General features: G+C 36.4%; 4 protein-coding genes across 9 annotated transcripts; 3 read left to right on the plus strand and 1 right to left on the minus strand.

Annotated features, from left to right (window-relative positions):
• The first annotated feature begins 4714 nt into the window (after positions 1 to 4714).
• LOC108997023 (caffeoylshikimate esterase-like) lies at positions 4715 to 6047 on the plus strand. The gene has a single exon (XM_018973103.2). The coding sequence runs from the start codon at positions 4758 to 4760 to the stop codon at positions 5865 to 5867; it is 1110 nt and encodes a 369-aa protein (XP_018828648.1). The 5' UTR covers positions 4715 to 4757; the 3' UTR covers positions 5868 to 6047.
• Positions 6048 to 6987: 940 nt separating this feature from the next.
• On the plus strand, positions 6988 to 10422 carry LOC108997058 (WPP domain-associated protein). The gene is made up of 4 exons (XM_018973150.2): positions 6988 to 9743; positions 9833 to 9959; positions 10145 to 10246; positions 10354 to 10422. Exons 1-4 carry the CDS (start codon positions 6988 to 6990, stop codon positions 10420 to 10422), a joined length of 3054 nt encoding a protein of 1017 aa, XP_018828695.1.
• A 910-nt stretch (positions 10423 to 11332) lies between these two features.
• LOC108997048 lies at positions 11333 to 14840 on the plus strand. Its single transcript, XM_035691589.1, has 5 exons — positions 11333 to 11655; positions 12736 to 12762; positions 13462 to 13562; positions 14481 to 14569; positions 14697 to 14840. Exons 1-5 carry the CDS (start codon positions 11333 to 11335, stop codon positions 14838 to 14840), a joined length of 684 nt encoding a protein of 227 aa, XP_035547482.1.
• Positions 14552 to 17621, minus strand: LOC108997011 (tyrosine-specific transport protein-like). Of its 6 annotated transcripts, none has more exons than XR_004802045.1 (9): positions 17446 to 17621; positions 17132 to 17345; positions 16592 to 16982; positions 16228 to 16365; positions 15980 to 16139; positions 15698 to 15851; positions 15477 to 15617; positions 15128 to 15372; positions 14552 to 14775 (listed from the first exon to the last, which is right to left on the minus strand). XR_004802045.1 is itself a non-coding variant. In XM_018973081.2 (8 exons), exons 1-8 carry the CDS (start codon positions 17574 to 17576, stop codon positions 15178 to 15180), a joined length of 1527 nt encoding a protein of 508 aa, XP_018828626.2. In that variant the 5' UTR covers positions 17577 to 17621; the 3' UTR covers positions 15031 to 15177. The 6 variants fall into 6 exon arrangements, 1 of the variants encoding a protein (XP_018828626.2); XR_001997116.2 differs by having other exon boundaries at positions 14552 to 14729; positions 17132 to 17348; XR_001997118.2 differs by having other exon boundaries at positions 14552 to 14762; positions 17132 to 17348.
• Positions 17622 to 18286: the final 665 nt, after the last annotated feature.

An 18286-nucleotide genomic window follows, 5' to 3' on the forward strand; every position in this document is an offset into this window, starting at 1 on the left:
ATCTCTATTTTTCATATGAAATAAAATTATTTGTAGTTCTGTTGATGTAAGCAAATTCTTGAACCCCGTAAATCTTGTATTATGTATAGTCAATTTTTACTTTTTCTCTTAGAGTTCCTACCAACTTGTACCAAATAATATCAAATTTTTTAAGAACCCTCATCCGGAAGGTATAGGAATAGGATTTCCGTATCTTTGTTGGGTACGTAACTTTATGGGTAGTAATACTACCATCTACTATCCAAGTACATTTCAAGTATTTTTATTTTTTATCATTTTCTTTTAAGTATTTTTTTAATATTCTTAATCACTAAGAACGAATTAAAAATATATATAACTTTACTAATATTCACTTTCTTAATCATTAAATAAAATTAAAAATTAAAAAAAAAAATCAAATACAAAGATGAGGGCTAGAGAGTAGAGACAAAGAAGGAACGTTCACGATAAAATCAATAACAGGGATGGGTGGTCTCATCTCATCTCTTACCAATAAGGCAACAAACTAGCAACCTCTTTCTATCTCATTAAAACAAATGAGAAAACTTCAAATTGGACATGGTGTGATTTTGCATTTTACACCCTCTAATAAAAAATGAACATGCAGGGGATTTGCGTGTTTTACCTTGAATTCGAGTTGAGGCTAGCGTATTTTGTTCAATTGATCGATCTCTCCCTTCTCCTTTTCTCTCTTCTCTCCCCATTCTTCTCCTATTCAATCGATCTCTCTCCCTTCTCTATCACCACACCCATTTCGTCGTCGCCACCTCTCTCTCAACTTGATTTGGAAGCCATTTCCTTCGACTCGATTTGGAATTCATGCACGTCAATTGATTTTGAAGAATTTGTTTATTCAATTTTCTGTTATTTGAGGATAACAAAAGCTCTTGTAATGGTTTGTTTTAAAAATGAGTCGTGCTACACAGAAGTTTCACACTCTGTACACCACTTAAAAATACTATATAAAATATGAGGTTAAAAAAATAAAATCATATATTTTTAAGTGGTGTGCAGGAATGTGAGGCTTATGTTTAAAATTTTTCTTTAAAAATTATTGTACCTTGGCAATTAACTCATGCACCAAAGAGGACCTCGAAAGTAAGTTAACATAGACATGAATTTTATTTATAAATCGACGAGTTTTGTTACGGTAAGTTAATATAAATTATAAATTAGATCTTTTGTAGTTTATCTATCGTAGGCATGCATTTATCTAGGATGAGCCAAATAAATTATTAGAAAAATAATTTTTTTTCCTAATGATTTATGATTAAATATATAAGTTCCTATTCAAAAGCATGTCCATAAAAATATAATATAACTAAAAGTACATATAATTAATTTTATACATAAAAAATAATAATAATTATACTAGTTCTTGAAAAAACAAGAAAACAAGGGATGCCATATTTAACAAAGACCGAGAGTTACAGAATTTTCAAAACCAAGATTTTAGAAAAAAAAATAAAACATCTATGCTATTGTATCGATGATAAACTTAGGGGTGACAATTCGTATTTGTGGATTGTGTCAAATTATAGACATTTAATTATATGAATTAATCTGAACATAACATGTTAAACTAAATGGGTCAGACCTTCAAACCTTAACAAGTGCATTCTCTCCATAAGTGCATTCTCCTTTTTTTCATGTATTTTTTTAATCCTTTTAAACATTTTAAAAAAATCACAATATTATTAAAAAAACACTTTCTTAATCATTAAGTAAAAAAATTGTCAGGACCCATGTCGGGACCCATTATCGGAATTCCTAGCATTTTCCTTTAAATAATAGGTCGTGTCGTGTCATCCATTTAATAATTAATTAGAAATAGATCAACATGACACAACTCATTTCAACATGTTTCATGTAAATGGGTTAAATTAATCCCTTAATCCATTTGACTTGATTAACATAATTTTACATAAAAGTTAAAATTTATATTTAATAGTTGCCACAATATCTCAAGAAAACAATAAGATTACATACTAACAAAAAATATCAATATTTTTCAGATTTTAAATTATAATAAAATTAATATTATAAACCAACAATTACAAATACGAGCATAGGTTCATAATTACAACCCAACCTAGGGGTAAAAACTAACACAGGAGGTTCGGTTTCGGTCCACAATCAAAACCGAACCAACTGTTTTCTTACATCTTAAAAATTGACTGATTAAGGGGGAGAAAACTGGTAGGCTCGATTTTGACGTGATTCTAATCAGTTTGTCGGTGGCGCGATGAGAGAGAGAGAGAGAGAGAGAGAGAGAGAGAGAGAGAGGGCGTGCGACAGGAGAGCTAGAAAGGAATCGAAATGAAGAAGATTGAGAGAGGAAGACTGATAAAACCCTAACCAAAATTATGTCATTTGGTGTACTAAACAAAACAACATCTTTTTTTTTTTTTGTAAATCTCAGTTATAAAACGATACCGTTTAACTCATTTAAGTTAACCGCATCGTTTTACACATTTAAGTTAACCGCGTCGTTTTACACAATATTGGTGACGGTTGGTTAGTGTATACACCCTTAACCCTAACAATAAATGCATAAGCATATTAAAAAATATAAATATTACAACTCAATAATAGTAAAAATATAATTTTAAAATAAAATTTTAAACTGGTTTGATTTCAGATTAAATACGTTAATTCGTTTATTAATCATGTCTTAACGGGTCAATTTGTTTTGATTTGAATTCATTATATAAGGAAAAATATTCTTGTAAGCGAATTTGTACACCAAACTGCGTACCGATGCTGACATGTAAGGTATTTGTTTAATGAAACGGTGTGAATTGAGACGAAAATAATTTTCGTGAGGTAGAAGACCTTCTTTTCCTATCAAAGTTTTTCTTCTTTTGTTTTTTTTTTCAATAAAAAAATCATGTCAGCATCGGTACGCAGTTTAGGACACCAAACTGCTTGTACTTAGCAGAGCTCTATAGATAAACCACAAACCTACTAATTTTGTATTTTATAGGTATCACATATTGACACATCTACCTGAATAAATAAGAACTATATAGCTAATCTAATTAAAACCAAACTTCACAATTGCTGCTATTTATGAAAATTAGGTAGGCGTGCTTTATCTAAAATGACCTTTCAATGTGTTTGAGGGAGGTGATAGAGATAAAATAAAAGTAGAAAACTATTCTATTTAAATTTACATAAGGTCAATGATTAGAAAAAAAAAAAAGAAAGAGAAACCCATTAGTAACTGAAGCAACAAAGATTGGCAAATACCATTTACTAAGCTTTTACCTTCCCCGTATACATGTTTAACTTCAAAACCGATATGAGCTTATAATAAACTTAAATTAATGTCTAAAACTTAAAATTAATTATACGAGTTGAACTCAATTGTTCAAGAATTAAAAATCATTGACCTTATGTAAATTTAAATTTATGTCTAAAACTAATATCACTGACCTTATGTAAATTTAAATTAATGTCTAAAACTAATATAACTACCAATTATACAAAAAGTAAAGACATTGAACACAATTATAAAAAATAATAATAAATAAATAATAAATAAACGTTTTTATAACATTCACACATCTTCAAATTCAAGTACTTTTAATTAACAAGATCAAGCAAATGCATACAACAACTAATTTTTATTGTTGATAATGACATCAAGCTTAAAAAGATTCTAATATCTTTCTTTTATTGTTCATAATGACATAAAAGCTTAAAAAGATAGTAATGTTATATACAGTCGTGAAATGTGTAAATATCGTGTAATCGTTTTGAAAAAAAATAGACTCTATTATTATTAAAAAATTAATTTTTTTTATGTAGGTTCCATATTTATTCATTTTTTTCAAAATGATTGCATGACGTTTGCACACACACGATTATAACTATTATTTCTCTAAAAAGATTCTAATATCTTTCTTCTTTCTCTTATATATTCAGCTTATGAAAAAATAAATATATCGTCTACACAAAATGGTATAAATATATGTTTATAAACTAATATAATTTAATGTAATATATCAATATCTATTTAATGATAAAAAGAGCTTCACAATTAGACAAATAACATTAAACTATGTCAATTAGATAAATATTACGGATAGAAATTAGTGTGAGGCAAAATATATAGTATATAGATTATTGGAGGACCTAATATGTGGAGAAGGGTTTTGCATGCGCGGGTTGGTCGCCGGCCTATCCCAGTTTTAAATGTTGTATCACGATTTGTTAGGTTGATTTGGCTAATCTCCTGTTTTATATTTAAGGGATCTATTGAATAATTCTATTTAAAAATATTTACATATTACATCATTCACGTGGTATAAGTTAATTTTAAAGATAAATTTTAAAATAATTTATGGGACGAAAAATTTATTAAAAATAATTTTTTTAAAAGGAAATAAATTTATTATTGCATTTGAAACTACTAGAAAACATTTTAATTTTTGATACTTTTAATTAAGTAACGAGAAAGTACCAAAATATTTAAAGAGAAATGATATTTACAGTTATGAGTGTGCAAGTGTTGTGCAGTAATTTTGAAAAAAATGAATAAATATGAGATCCACATGAAAAGAAATTAATTTTTTAATAATGAATCGTACTCTCTTTCAAAGCGTCTACACAACGTTTACACATTTCACGATTTTATATAACATTACTCATATTTAAAATAATTAATAAAAACCAAAAAATAGTTTAAAGATGGGCCTAACTTGGGCCAATGCTAACAAATCACGGGATTAACAAATGGTAACCGTTCCTTCATGGAAACAAAAACCTTTATAAGTAGAGACTTCGAAGCTCGCAATATCTCTCTCCCTCTCTCATTTTGTCTTGCACTTCTTCTGCACTGGAGTCGGTACAGCGTTCTTCTACCCCCGCGTACCATAGCTAGGAGAATGGTGCACCCAGTAGCGGAGGCGAACGAGGAGAGTCCCTTTGGCTCGCTGACTCCGGACGAGTTCTACGCGCGCCATTCCGTTACTCACGGCTCGGAGTACATCACCAACGACAGGGGCCTCAGGCTCTTCACCCAGTGGTGGACCCCACTCCCTCCAACCGAGCTCGTTGGAACCCTATCCGTCGTCCACGGCTTCACCGGTGAGTCCAGCTGGTTCCTCCAGCTCAGCGCCGTGTTCTTCGCCAAAGCCGGCTTCGCCGTCTGCGCCATCGACTACCAGGGCCACGGATTCTCCGACGGCCTCGTTCACCACATCCCCGATATCAACCCCGTCGTCGAAGACTGTATCTCCTTCTTCAACGCCTTCCGTGTTCTCCACGCGCCCTCCTTGCCCTCCTTCCTATACGCGGAGTCCCTCGGTGGCGCGATTGCCCTTCTCATTACGCTTCAGAAGGACACCGTCTGGGACGGCCTTATCCTCAACGGAGCGATGTGTGGGATCAGCGCCAAGTTCAAGCCGCCATGGCCGTTAGAATACTTCCTATCCTTGGTCGCCATTTTGATCCCCACTTGGCGCGTGATTCCCACCCGGGGTTCCCTGACGGAGGTCTCGTTGAAGGAGGAGTGGAAGCGGAAGCTGGCGTTGGCGAGCCCGAATAGACTGGTGGCGTGGCCACGCGCGGGTACGGCGCGCGAGCTGGTGAGGGTATGCGACGAGCTGCAGGGCAGGTTTGAGGAGGTGCGGGTGCCATTACTGGTAGTTCACGGCACCAAAGACGTCGTGTGCGACCCGGCGTGCGCGGAAGAACTGTACAAACGCTCCTCGAGCAAGGATAAGACTCTCAAGATTTACCCCGAGATGTGGCACCAGTTAATTGGCGAACCGGAGGAGAACGTCGAGTTGGTATACGGGGACATGTTGCAATGGCTTCTGAGCAGGGCGAAAGGCGCCTCTGATGCACGCGCCGCCTGAGATGGTAGGCGGGGCGTTCGTGACAGGACTGTTGGCGATAACCTTAAAGCATTTGAAATCTGTGAAGGAAGGAAAATAGTTTGGGAATCAAGAACGAGAGAGCATAGCATAGGTGTGGCTAAAAATTAGTTGTCAACTTAAAATAATAATAATAAGGGACTTTAATATCGTTTAAACCGGTTTGAATTTCGAGTTAATCTCAATTCATTTTATTTTATTTTTATAATAATTTTAAATTTTTATATAAAATATAATAAATAATTTAATTTTTTTTTAACTTTTTAAATAATAATATTTTATTTAATTTTTAATGTTAATGTCAACTTATCTCTTCTTAATTTATTATTTAAATCTCATCTAAATAACGAATGGAAGTAGAAGGGATTATGAAGGTCACACTTATCGTATGTACGGAGATTACTCTCTCTCCTAAGTGCACCCAACTCTCAGATCCAATTTCACTTACCTCAAACAAAAGTAAAATATGGAAAATGTCACTTTATGGATTGAATTATTGATTAATAATGCCCTTTTTTTTTTATTTTTCAGCAAATGAGTTATCTACTTCTTTTTTTTCCTTTTAATTCATAAACATATTCAAAAGGTTTTAAAAAATCAAAAAAGAAAGGAAAAAGAAAAAGAGCGGTCGTTGGTGAATAAAAAAACTATTTAAACATCTTCAAAAGTGAACAAAATATTTTATTTTTCTTTTAAAGACAAAAAGAGAGTAGTAACTGCCTGTGGCCTGATGGCACAACAAAATATTGTCAACTTACATTTTCTGCCTGTGGCCTGATGGCACAAGATTCATATCTCTCAAACGAAGATTTTGGAGATCATGGGTTCGACCGCTCACATTGAATTGAAAAAAAAAAGAATAGGTCAGTTTCGAATTTGTAGTTTTCTTTTTACCCCATTTTCTTCTTGTTCGGAAGAATGGGTCAAGCAAATCATCCACTTTTAGAGGGACAGATGAGAAAAGAGTGGCCATAAATACCCAAATTCAGAGCTCAAGTTTCTTTCTCCTGTCTGTTTCTATTATGCTCTGCTCATTCCATAGATGACCATTAAAGTTATTAGTGTGTAGATATTATTTAATACCATTGTTTCTTGGTTAAAAATGGATGAGTTCTTTGCTGGTGGGATGGATGGCAGGTTTAGAGTTTCTATAACAGATTCGACCATGATGTCGATTGTGCACCATTCAATGGATAAAGCACACGAGAAAGTAAAATCAAAAGAAGGGATTGTCGAGCGCTTGAATGAGATGTCAAAGTTCTATGAGTTGGCGGTAATGCAGTTAGAGGGGTGTCTGATGTTTGTACAAGAAGAGACATACGGCTGCATACTTGAAAGCAATTACGAGGAATTACTCGCAGACCTAAAAGAGATAAGAGACCACCTTCAAGGACGTCTAAAGGAATCTCAGCTAGCTATATCCGATAAGGACAGAGAATTAACAGAAAGAGCAGGAAATGAAATGAAGCTTAGGCAAGCATTGGAGCTAAAAGAAAGAGAGTTGGTTTCATTGCGTGCTAACCTTGAGATCGAAAGAACAAAGACTGAAGGTATTGAGGAGTTTGTTCTAGGCAACCGGATAGTTAGAGATAAAGATAGAGATAGAGATAGAGATGGTGAATTTTGTGAGCTGAAGAACTCTGTGCATCAACAGGTATGGAATATCAAACAAAAACTAGGCCCTGATAATAGTCTAATTGAGGAGGAAAGAAATAGAGGTTTTGACAATGAAAAGATTGAACAAATGGGCTTGGACATAGATATGCTGAAGGAAACGTTAGATCTCGCTTTTGGAAAGATGCAGAAAGCCATATTTTTGTCTCACATGGGGCCAATAGAGCAGCAGTGGAGGTGGTCTATAGAGAACGATACCATCTCTATTTTGATTAGAGGCATAGTGAGGAATCTCGAAGAGAGTTTTGAAGCAAAAGTAATGAGGAAGCAAGAGAAACAAGTTCGTGTGTGCTTGAGTGAGCATTGGTCAGATTTGATGAATGAAGTTGCAAGTTTGCGTCGAGAACTCGAGCCCCTTTGCAGAGAAAATGATATGCAGGCGAATGGTATTAAGACCCGTAATGCTTCAGCCCCTCCATCAATTTCTGGACGCAAGATTTCTCATATAGCAAGAGAAATGCTTTCACCCGAATATGATAGTTGCAACAAAACTGGAAATTTCTCCTTGAAGGTTGGGGAGGTAGATGAGCAGGAAGAGCTTACTGGGAAGGAACAACAAGTGGGTAGAAGGCAATATGTGGCTAAGATGATAAAAAGTCATGAATCTATTATTCGGAGGCAAAGTGAAGATCTGAATAGGCTGAAGCGAGAAATTCTTCGAGAAAAAGGATGTTTATCCCTCAGGGAAGAAAAGGACCCTCAAAATCTTAGAAGAAGGATCCAAGAAATTGTTGTGAGACTGAACAATTTCATGGAATGGGATGCTAAGATGGGAAAAAAATTTGGTGATCATGCATCCATACATGGAAATGAAAATTTTATCGAGAAAAGGGTATCACAATTTGATGAGAGCATCAATACTTTGGCAGATGGCTGGGAGAAGATTAATAAAGTTTCATTTAATTCTCATGCAGTACTAAATGAAGAGCAACAAAATGAGATAAGGATGCTAAGACAAGAAAAAGAAGACGCAAATCTGAAGGCAATGATATTAGAGGAGATATATTTTACCCTTCTGAGAGGACAAAGGAAAGAATTTTACATTGAGTTAGATTATTATGATTTAGAGTGCCTGATACACGAGGGTATATGTAAATATTTGTTCAGGGAAAAGGTAGGACAGTGGAATGAGAGCTTTGAGAGCAGCATTATTGAAGCCCAGATCAGAGAGGAGATACATTTCCTTGCCTTCAGGGAGGCATTGAAGGATTATAAGATTGTGGAAGACTCTAGGTATACTGACGAGTTAGGCAGTGTAGAGGGCTCTGTAAGAGAGGGCATATGGACAGCTTTCTTGCGGCAAGTTTTTAAAGAATGGAACGAAAGCACAGAAGGACAGAACACCGCAAGCTTGATTAGAGAAGAGATATATAGAATTGTCTTTGGTGAGAGCTTCAAAAGTATTGCCTGCAGCGCCAGTAGTTCTACATTAAATCAACTTCAAGAGGTTAAACTTCCTGAGGATTTTCTCCCAATCACCAGTGAGATGGTGAAGGAATTCAAGACGGACATAGATTCTTATAATGTAGAGAGTCTGATTAGGGAAGATATCTTTCATTTTGTGATTGTCGAGGCAGTGAGAGATGCCTCCATCTTGCATAGAGAATTAGGCGAGTCTAGAATTCAAGGCAATATGTTGGGAGATCTGCACTCTTCTAAGGAGTTAAATAATGGTATAAACGCTAGTGTTGAGAATAAATTAGTTCGGAAACTAGATTCTCTATCACAATGTTTTCAGGTGGAGGATTTAAAGCCAAGTGCAAGTACTGAGTTAGAGGAACGAACTGCACACCTTGACCTTGTGAGCTTGAAATATGAAGAGATGGATGAGAAAAATATATTTGAAAAGCTGTTAATTGAAGAGGAACATACTTTAAGCTCAGGAAGTAGCAAGCAAGAGAAGTCCTCGCAACAGTTGGTCACAAGTAAGGCACTGTTCGGTGAGTTGGGCCCTAGTTTAGGCACAAGTATCGCTGGTGATCTAGAATGCGTTCATGATGAGATGACTCCTATATTAGATGTTTCACAAGTTGGAGAGGCCTCCTTCCATATACCCAATGATTATGAAGCGGGACAATTAACTGAAGCGGATTCTGTCTTCTCGCCGGCTCTCTTGGGATTTCAGCAAGCACTTGCAGATTTTGAGCATCTAGTGCTCGAAAAATTAGGAAAGAACATTTTGAGGTACTTCACTTATTCATGAACGTACATAGTTTCACAAAATTAGACGTACTTTGTATGAAGAATAATGTTGCTGTAATACTTCTTTATAGGTTGATAGAGGTGAAGGACAATTTAGACCCGCTTGTTGAGCTTGTTGCCTCTCTGAGAAACAAGGAATTGCTTTACAGGAAGGCCTTTGTTAGGAGATGTTACAACCTGCAGAAGGCTGAACTTGAGGTTCTGATACACATTTACGTTCCCCACATTATAAGTTCATCCTTAACATGTTGGTAGAAACGATTAGGCTGCCCAATCGGCCTTAACAATTCATTCTTAATCATGTGGTGTCCTGAAGATCATCTTGATTGTGTTGTTCTGCATTTCATAATTCCTCAAAATCCTGCTTTTTTGTTGGGATATAGGTAGATTTGCTTGGTGATCAAGTGGATGTGCTTCTAGGTCTACTTGAGAAAATATACACAAGACTGCATCAGTATTCACCAGCTCTGCAGCAGTACTTTGAGGTAACCCGTCTCTTAGAGTAGAGTATTGTTCATTTCATAACGAGAAATATGGCGCATAGTTTTATCATCCTTGTGCTCATTAGTTGTTCTTTTCTCTACTCGATCAGGTCTCAGACATTTTGAATTTGATTAAGAAAGAACTAACTGGAGGAGTTGTTCGTATACCCAATAAATAATTAGAGTATGTCATTGGAGAAGAAGTTTGCATGAGTTACAAATGAACTTGGGGCAGGCACACTGCATGGACTTTGACGCACGACAGCGTAGCCGGTGTTATTCTTTATGCATTGGCAGTTCAGATAGATTCCACAATACTAATTGTTAATTGTTGTATGATTTTCTCAAATAGTATTAAGTGATATTGCTTTGGAGGTTTATTTTCATTTAATGAGACCTCATGAACTAAATTATAATCTATGATTCCAATCCACAACGTCGTGTCCACAAGTCACGCTCTCACTTCTGTATATTCAACGTCCAATTGTAGGAGTGTCACGTAATCAAATAATTGCTATAATTACAAAGAGAATCTATAAAAATAAATTCGCAAATTGATATGATCCCGTATACTTTATAATAAAATTAATTTTATAATTTTGTGAGCTTGAATACCGTAATACTAGATCAAGTGGGAAAAACCAAATCAAACAATACTAAGATCAAATAATAATGTTACAGCCAGAGAAAGAGTTGAACGGGGTAAAGTTGTCGGATATGGAAGAGCCGGCAGACCTTTCTGTCTGGAAGTCCCTGAACTGATCAGAGTAGGCTAACTATATATGCAGTAGTACTCTTTTCATTTCGTATTTAAAAATTAAAACAGCCGTATTGGCGTGATATACCATGCATACGTTCTCTAAGAAGATCCGATATATCGAGACAGAAAAACTTTGCCATACTCTCACTTCATTTCATTGGACATTCAAACTAGGTCTCTCCGCCGTTTTCTTTAACCTGGGTCTGATTTCCCGAAGTTATAGATACATAGCTATCTATATATACATTCTCTCCATCTCAAAACCTTCTCCAAATTTCGAGTGTTAAACGTTTTGTACCTACTTACCAATTGCGTACGTGCGTATCGTCATGGAGGGGAGAATGTGTTCCGTCTCTATTTTCCTAGCACTGTTTCTCTTCTCAGGCTTGAACAAATATCATTGTTTGGGACCTTTGAAGTCCAATGCCTCACCTGAGCCGGCGCCAACTCAAGCACCCGCCTCACTTCCGCCGGTTCCTGATTATAATCATGTTCTGCCTGCTATTTCTGCTACTCCGCCTGATCCTCCCACGGCATCCATTCAATTTCAGAAAATATGGGTCTCTCCTGGGGAGTTGAGTGCCGGACAGAAGGCAGGAATAGTGATTGGAGTGCTGGCCGGTGCGGGTGCTTTGTGCGTGGCAGGGCTGTGGTACAAGAAACGCCATTCCTACGTAAGGAGAAGAAGGGTTGGAAATGGACCCAAGAGAGCGATTCTTTGAGGTTGCAAATGGGTCCCTGACTAATTACATGAATTGAAGTTTAAGCCCTTTTGAGATGGCAAACGAAAGGCTGTGTTGTTCTCTTCGGCGGTCGTTCGAACTCTGATGGGCTTCACGTGCGGCTTCGGAAGATTGTAGTTAGCCAGGCTCAGTTTGTCCCGGCCCAGAAAAAAAAGGCCTTTTCGTTCATCTATTCGTGTTTCGCTGTCTTTAATGAGTTACTGCATGCAGTTATTATGAGATTGAAAGCTTTTTTTCTTGTCCAAGTGCACGAGGTTTTGTTAAGTTGGTTTCATGAAGTTTGGATTCAAGAAAATTTTGTATTAATTTGTATGTTTTTATGTGTAATTTTTTAATTTATTTTTTATATAGATTTTTTTACACTTATAAATATTTTTAAAAAATAAAATAAATTTAAAATATCATTAAAAAACACTTCCTTAATCAGAAAGTAAAAAAAAAATCATTAAAAAATACTTCCTTAATCAGAAAGTAATTAAAAAACATCATTAAAAAACACTTCCTTAATCAGAAAGTAAAAAACAAATCATTAAAAAACACTTCCTTAATCAGAAAGTAAAAAAAAAAAAACACTTCCTTAATCAGAAAGTAAAATACAAATCATTAAATATTAATTTTTATTCTACTTCATAATTAAGAAAATATTTTTAAATAATATTATAATTTTTATTTTATTTTTTAAAATATTTAAAATTATTAAAAATATCTATATAAAAATAAATTTAAAAAATATATATAAAAAAATGCTACATGCCCCGCTGGGGCATGTAGCATTTTCCATATAATATATATGAGATTTTGTAAACTAAAGTTTAAGGTTAGATGAATTACAGCCTTCATTAAAAAAAAAAAAGGGTAAATTATATAATTTTTCAAATCATTGTTCTGATCTACTCCTACCCGTTGAAATTAGGTAAAATAAATTCAGATGGAAAATCGAGGCTTAATAAATAAAAAAATAAAAAAAATGAGGCTTATTGTGGCGCCAGGACCACCGCATGCATCTTCTCTCAAAAGTACGCTCCCGCCTCGCATTAAAACCTCTCCGTACATCTCTCTCTCTCTCTCTCTCTCTGTGTGTAATTGTGCTTGCTTGTCTCTTAATTCCCATACTAATCACTTGCTCATGACATGCATGCAGCATTTCTATATTCATGCTGATCTGACACTTCGGCGATGGGTTTTTTAGGGGGGAAAAAAAAAGAACTTTTACCATGTGCATGAGAAAAGGTTTTGTTCGAATTTATCTACGGCAAATATGGACCCAGATTTGATGACTTGGGTTGTATATGTGGTGTTTTAGATTATAGCTTTTTCGTAAGATGTGTTGTATTAAAGTTGGCCGGGTTAGATGTGGATGATCATGCGAGGGGGTGTTTAATTAAGAGGGTCCCCTAGGTCCAGTAGTACTGTTTGATAGATACACGTACGTTTCTTATATGAGATCATGTAGCCATCGGAATCACCAGTTTGACATGTTCACAGGTGTTTGGGGCTATTTTTTAGAGAGTTGAACTGATTTTAGTAAAAGATATGACATAATTATGATGAGGCACTAACAATCCTAACCTATTTTAAAAGGAATACGAGTCGCCAATAATTGGCTTCTGATTTTGAACACGATGACCCTAACTATATATGTTTCTGTCGAAGCATCTTGTTATTGGATTCTCGAGCATGAAACTTTAATTGCATCAATCCTATCTATCTTTCAGTTTGGCTGCATTAGCAATTTCCAACAGGGGACAGAATGCAATTCAACAACTGCTAGCTGCTGAACAAGAAGCTCAGCGAATTGTTATTGAAGCCAGAAAAGGTATCCTTGTCTGTTATTGAATGATAGTATGGTTGTACTTGTATAACACCTGATATTTGGAGTTTCTCTGAGATTATATTGCTGCAGGTTTTCTAGAATGTAGTTTTCATCGTGTTTGAAGTTTGAACTGAACTTTTAGGCCTATGATTTTTGAGTTATCTGAATTTATCACTCCGTGAAAGAGTTGATGATAGGTTGTTTTTTTTTCCTTCTTTTTTGGGGCGTTTGCATTCTCATGCCCACTGAAGTGGTAGATTCTACTTATGAGATTGATGACAGAACGAGTAAACAGGGGGGGACTAACTTAAATGTGAGGTATTGATGATTTCTGACTGGCTCTGACTGAATTCAAACTTGGGAGTTTTCTTGAGTGAGCAAGACGTATCTGAGCAATAACCTTCCAATCTGTTGGGACTGAGTCTAATCAATATCAACTTCTGCATGTGTAGGATTTCTTCTATGATTAGATTGATGTTTATTGTCATGCGTTAGATTGTTAAGGCTATGAAGCCATGTTATTTGCATTTTAAGGAGGAACAGAAAACATGATCATGATGCGGTCACTCACAACGGTGAAAAATACATTAATGTACGTAGCCTTAACTGCAACTAGTTGAGTTTGCCATGTACATCCTTTTTCATATTTCTTCAAGTCAGACAATACTGTTTATTAGTTACTGTCCCTTCCAATGTGTTAATTGAATGACAGTTACTATATCCTCTTTAGATGGCATCAGAAAACAGTTGACATTGTTGAATATTTATGACATTTTAATTTTAGATCTTATTCGTTAAAACCTATGTTTTGTACTAAACATGTACTGGTGCTGGGTGGGTATGTGGGTGTGTGTTTTGTATGCATGGCTTTAGAGCTGGAAGCCGGTACTAATAATACCCTCTTCATTTTCATTTCGTCAGCAAAGTTGGCCAGATTAAAACAGGCCAAAGAAGAGGCCGAGAAGGAGATTGCCGAGTTTCGTGCTCATATGGAACTTGAGGTTGTGGAGGTAAGTATATGATTCATCGAAAACTTCATGTTTAACAGTGGGTATTTTATGATCATTGTATACCTTGTCAATCCGGGGACGAATTTTCATAACTGGATATGCCTTCTACCAATGTATCACCAAGCAGAGCTATGGGGATTCAGATGCCATTGTGAAGAGGCTGGAGCAAGAAACAGAGGCAAAGATCCATCACCTGAAGACACAGGCTGCAAGAATATCCAATGATGTCGTACAGATGCTTCTAAATCATGTGACCACTGTGAAGAAGTAAATTGCTGAAAAAGCTTTGTGGTTGGTTGTACTTAACTAACACAGTTGTAATATGGGTGCTCAATGCTATAGTACTTTCTTTTTGGGTGGTGCTCTTTGAACTAGAGTGTACATCTAGATGTGATTATTGTAACCTTTTGTGATGGTTGTGACCACTACAAGCAATACTTGGTACTTGGTAGGATAGTTTATGCAGTAAGAAAGAGTCATTTAAAGCTTATGGAGTTTAGTTCTTTAGAATTATCACTGGCAAGTAGTTAATATGTTATTCTTGTCGAACAGACTTACAGTTGCTTCGGCAGAGTATGTTGTGCATCTTGTTGCCAATATAATAGCCGCTAGGAATGGAATGATATGATATCCTGCAGGATTTGCTCTACCACTATACCGCATGCAAATAATCCTACTCCAAGCAGTACTGGCCTTGCTTTTGAAAATGCTTTGCTTTCAGTATCCTCGGCTTCTCTGTTAAGCATCTTCCATGCCATTGCGGGTGGAAGAACTCCATAAAGCATCGTCATACAGTAGCCTCCCTAGTCCACATTAAACATGATGATAAATGTCCAAACCTGATCATAAACAACATGCATCATTACTGGAGATTGAGTCTCTAATTTCCCCTTCTCCCTATACTTACAGCAATGTCAGTGGCCGCTGAGAATGCATCTGGAACGGTAGTTGACACAAAAAGAGATGGAGCAACAGCCATTGTCATAGCCATGAAGCTAATTTTATTCCTTCCCCACCATTTTCTCAGATTGAAAACATTGTTTAGTCTCTGCATGGTTATGCACAAATAGTGTTAGTAGACAGTAGTGATGTTTGCTATCGTGACATACCTCCGGATATAAAAGGTACCTGTATTTTTGGTGTTGAAGAAGGCTGCCATGAAAAGTTATTAAGTTGCTCCTTGAAGAACTCAGAGAATCCCAGTAGTGTGCCAATTAGCGATGTTCCGACCGCAAAGAGGGAGAAAGCCTCAACCATAAGCGATACCCCGCTCCATTTTACCCTGACCAGAGGTAACAATTACGTTTTGGGTTTAGAAATAACGCTTGGGGTAAAGTTAAATTGAATATAAATTCTTCTCAGATTATTTCTAGAGGATTATTTGAAGGCAAGAGGCTCTCCAAAGATTACCTCATGAGCAATTCCACGGGGTCAACAACTTGGTCGGCCGGGGCAGAGAGACCAAGTGCAACTGCATCCCATACAAGCAATGCCAGCAACGGAAAAAGACTACCAAGCAAAATTGAAGTCCTTATGCGTGTAAGGTCACCACCCAAATAAGCGCAAAGAACTGCAGTAAAATAACGTACCATGAATTGGTAAACATCACTTTCATTGCTGAACTAAACCAAGTAAAACTTCAAGAAGATTGTCTTTACCAGGTGTTAGATCATGATAAACTAAAGAAAAAATAATGACAGGAATCGTATCTGGAACTTTCCCCCAGTTACCGCTTCCCTCCAATCCCGACCACCCTCCATAAATAACTGCTAGCACCTCAATTGCCAGAAGCAGACCTGAGTATCGGTTTCAATGCATTGTTAGCATTCAAGTGGCGCCAATCATACGACAAAAGTACCCTTATACTTTGAACTGACAAGAATTCCTCAGAACATGTCCGACTCGGTTATATCATGTAGAATTCAAGAATTCGAGAGGGTTACACTCAGATACATCAATATGTGAACTTTGGAAGTGATCAGCAAAACATTGTGAGAAAGACAACTTGGACCAACGAACTACCTATCATGGAAGTTGTGAGCCATTGGTTGACTTGATCTGTGACACGAGTCCCGCCAATGGAGATGAGCATGGTAAAGATTACAGTGAAGAAGAAGCCTGAAAACGAGGCCGGAAAATTGATCAAATGGAAAAGGATCTCTCCAGACTTGGAACTATAAGCAATAATGGAAGTGTAGCCCAAGAAAAGATAGGTCACGGTGGCTACAGTTCCACCCCAGTCTCCTAGCGTCTCTTGGGCCATTGTCCTAATAGAAATGACCTCTAACTCTTTCTCTTCCTCTTTCTTCCTCTTCTTTCTCCGCAGCGCCACATTGACTTCGACAAGCACAAGCGCCTCAATTAAGAGAAATGCCCAACATATTATCATTGAAATTGAACTCGGAACTAGTCCCTGCAGCATATTATAATTGTTTCAAAAAATGGCCAAGAAAGAAAGCCACTTTTCAAGTGTTTCCCTTTCATTCCACTCTTAAAGTCTTTATAATATATCTTCTCCAAAAACGAAAGATCAAAACAGTAAAAGAGAGATTTTGAGAGTACTGCGGGGGAAGCCTTCTGTGGCAGTGCAAGTATCCCTGACCCAATACTGGTGCCAATAATGAGAGCAACAGCGCCGGCAATACTTCCCTTCCTAGCTATACCGGTAGGTTCTTCTCTCAGTTGTGCGAAACATTTCTTCGTCCTTTTAGTGTAACTTTTCCTACTAAATAGCGAATTCTGCTCTTGCTGCTGGTAGAAGAAACAAGTGTAATAGCTGCTGATGGCAGAAACAAGTGGAAGCAATCTTATAACACTGAGATGAAGCGAAGGGAATTGATGATAGAAATATGAGAAGGAAGTTTCATGTATCATACATCCTGGATTCGAAGCAAATTCTTCTGTTCCTCAGATGACTTCTCGCCCATGGCCACGACAGACTTATTTTCGCATTTCTGTGGATTTTGGGATGTAGAGGGTAAGATGGAGGCATGCGCTGCGACTCCATGAAGGAGATAGAAAGAAAAAGAGATATGAGTGGAGAGGAATCGAGTTAAATGCAGGTCTTCCCAAGTATGTTGGAAGTGTTTTGTATCATAAAATAGCGTACACCTAGCAGTGTCTGATTGGCTGTGTGGTGAAAATCATACAGAATAGTGGAGTAAGATGTTATCTTTTAAATTCAAACCCAAATAAATTTAAAAACATAATAATATTTTATTAAAACTTGTATAAAAATTTATAAAATAGTTGCATCAATATCATTTTTTACCTACTAATTACTCCATGGAAGACATGATCCTAAGAGCACATCCAGTTGAGAGCTGGAGGCCCAACTTACTGTAAGCATTATTTGGTCTCATGAGCTGCCTAGTGGGCCACTACCGTTGTAGATTACGCTACCTCTAAAATGGGGAAATAGAGTATTATTAATTATAGCCTGAAGGCCCTGAACAACCGAAGGCAAATGCTCGAACAAGACCTGGGCCACAACATTTATAAGCTGATCTCGGAAATAGGGATCACAATCTCTACGCTCTGTGCGACTTCAAATTCATGTTGAGCACATAAGCAGTGGATTCCTGAAAATTTATGTAGCAATAGATTATACAAAAGTGTTGCATATATAAAAAGATTATATAAAAATAAATTCATAAACTGACATGATTTTATGTTTTCTATTAAAAATAATTTTACAATCTGACGTATATCAATTTA

The sequence above is a fragment of the Juglans regia genome, chromosome 7 (genome assembly GCF_001411555.2).
Source record: "Juglans regia cultivar Chandler chromosome 7, Walnut 2.0, whole genome shotgun sequence".
NCBI lineage: Eukaryota > Viridiplantae > Streptophyta > Magnoliopsida > Fagales > Juglandaceae > Juglans > Juglans regia.

Excerpts from the sequence above, each read along its gene's own strand:
- LOC108997011 (XM_018973081.2), bottom strand. The coding sequence starts at position 17,576 with ATGGAGTCGCAGCGCATGCCTCCATCTTACCCTCTACATCCCAAAATC. Across the intron at positions 15,852-15,979 it reads CCCGTGGAATTGCTCATGAG|GGTAAAATGGAGCGGGGTAT; the intron begins GTAATCTTTGGA and ends ACCTCTGGTCAG. Across the intron at positions 15,373-15,476 it reads CAGCGGCCACTGACATTGCT|GGAGGCTACTGTATGACGAT; the intron begins GTAAGTATAGGG and ends AATGTGGACTAG.
- LOC108997048 (XM_035691589.1), top strand. The coding sequence starts at position 11,333 with ATGGAGGGGAGAATGTGTTCCGTCTCTATTTTCCTAGCACTGTTTCTC. Across the intron at positions 11,656-12,735 it reads TTGTGCGTGGCAGGGCTGTG|GACCACCGCATGCATCTTCT; the intron begins GTACAAGAAACG and ends TTGTGGCGCCAG. Across the intron at positions 12,763-13,461 it reads GCATGCATCTTCTCTCAAAA|TTTGGCTGCATTAGCAATTT; the intron begins GTACGCTCCCGC and ends TCTATCTTTCAG.
- LOC108997023 (XM_018973103.2), top strand. The coding sequence starts at position 4,758 with ATGGAAACAAAAACCTTTATAAGTAGAGACTTCGAAGCTCGCAATATC.
- LOC108997058 (XM_018973150.2), top strand. The coding sequence starts at position 6,988 with ATGGATGAGTTCTTTGCTGGTGGGATGGATGGCAGGTTTAGAGTTTCT. Across the intron at positions 9,744-9,832 it reads TTAGGAAAGAACATTTTGAG|GTTGATAGAGGTGAAGGACA; the intron begins GTACTTCACTTA and ends ACTTCTTTATAG. Across the intron at positions 9,960-10,144 it reads TGCAGAAGGCTGAACTTGAG|GTAGATTTGCTTGGTGATCA; the intron begins GTTCTGATACAC and ends GTTGGGATATAG.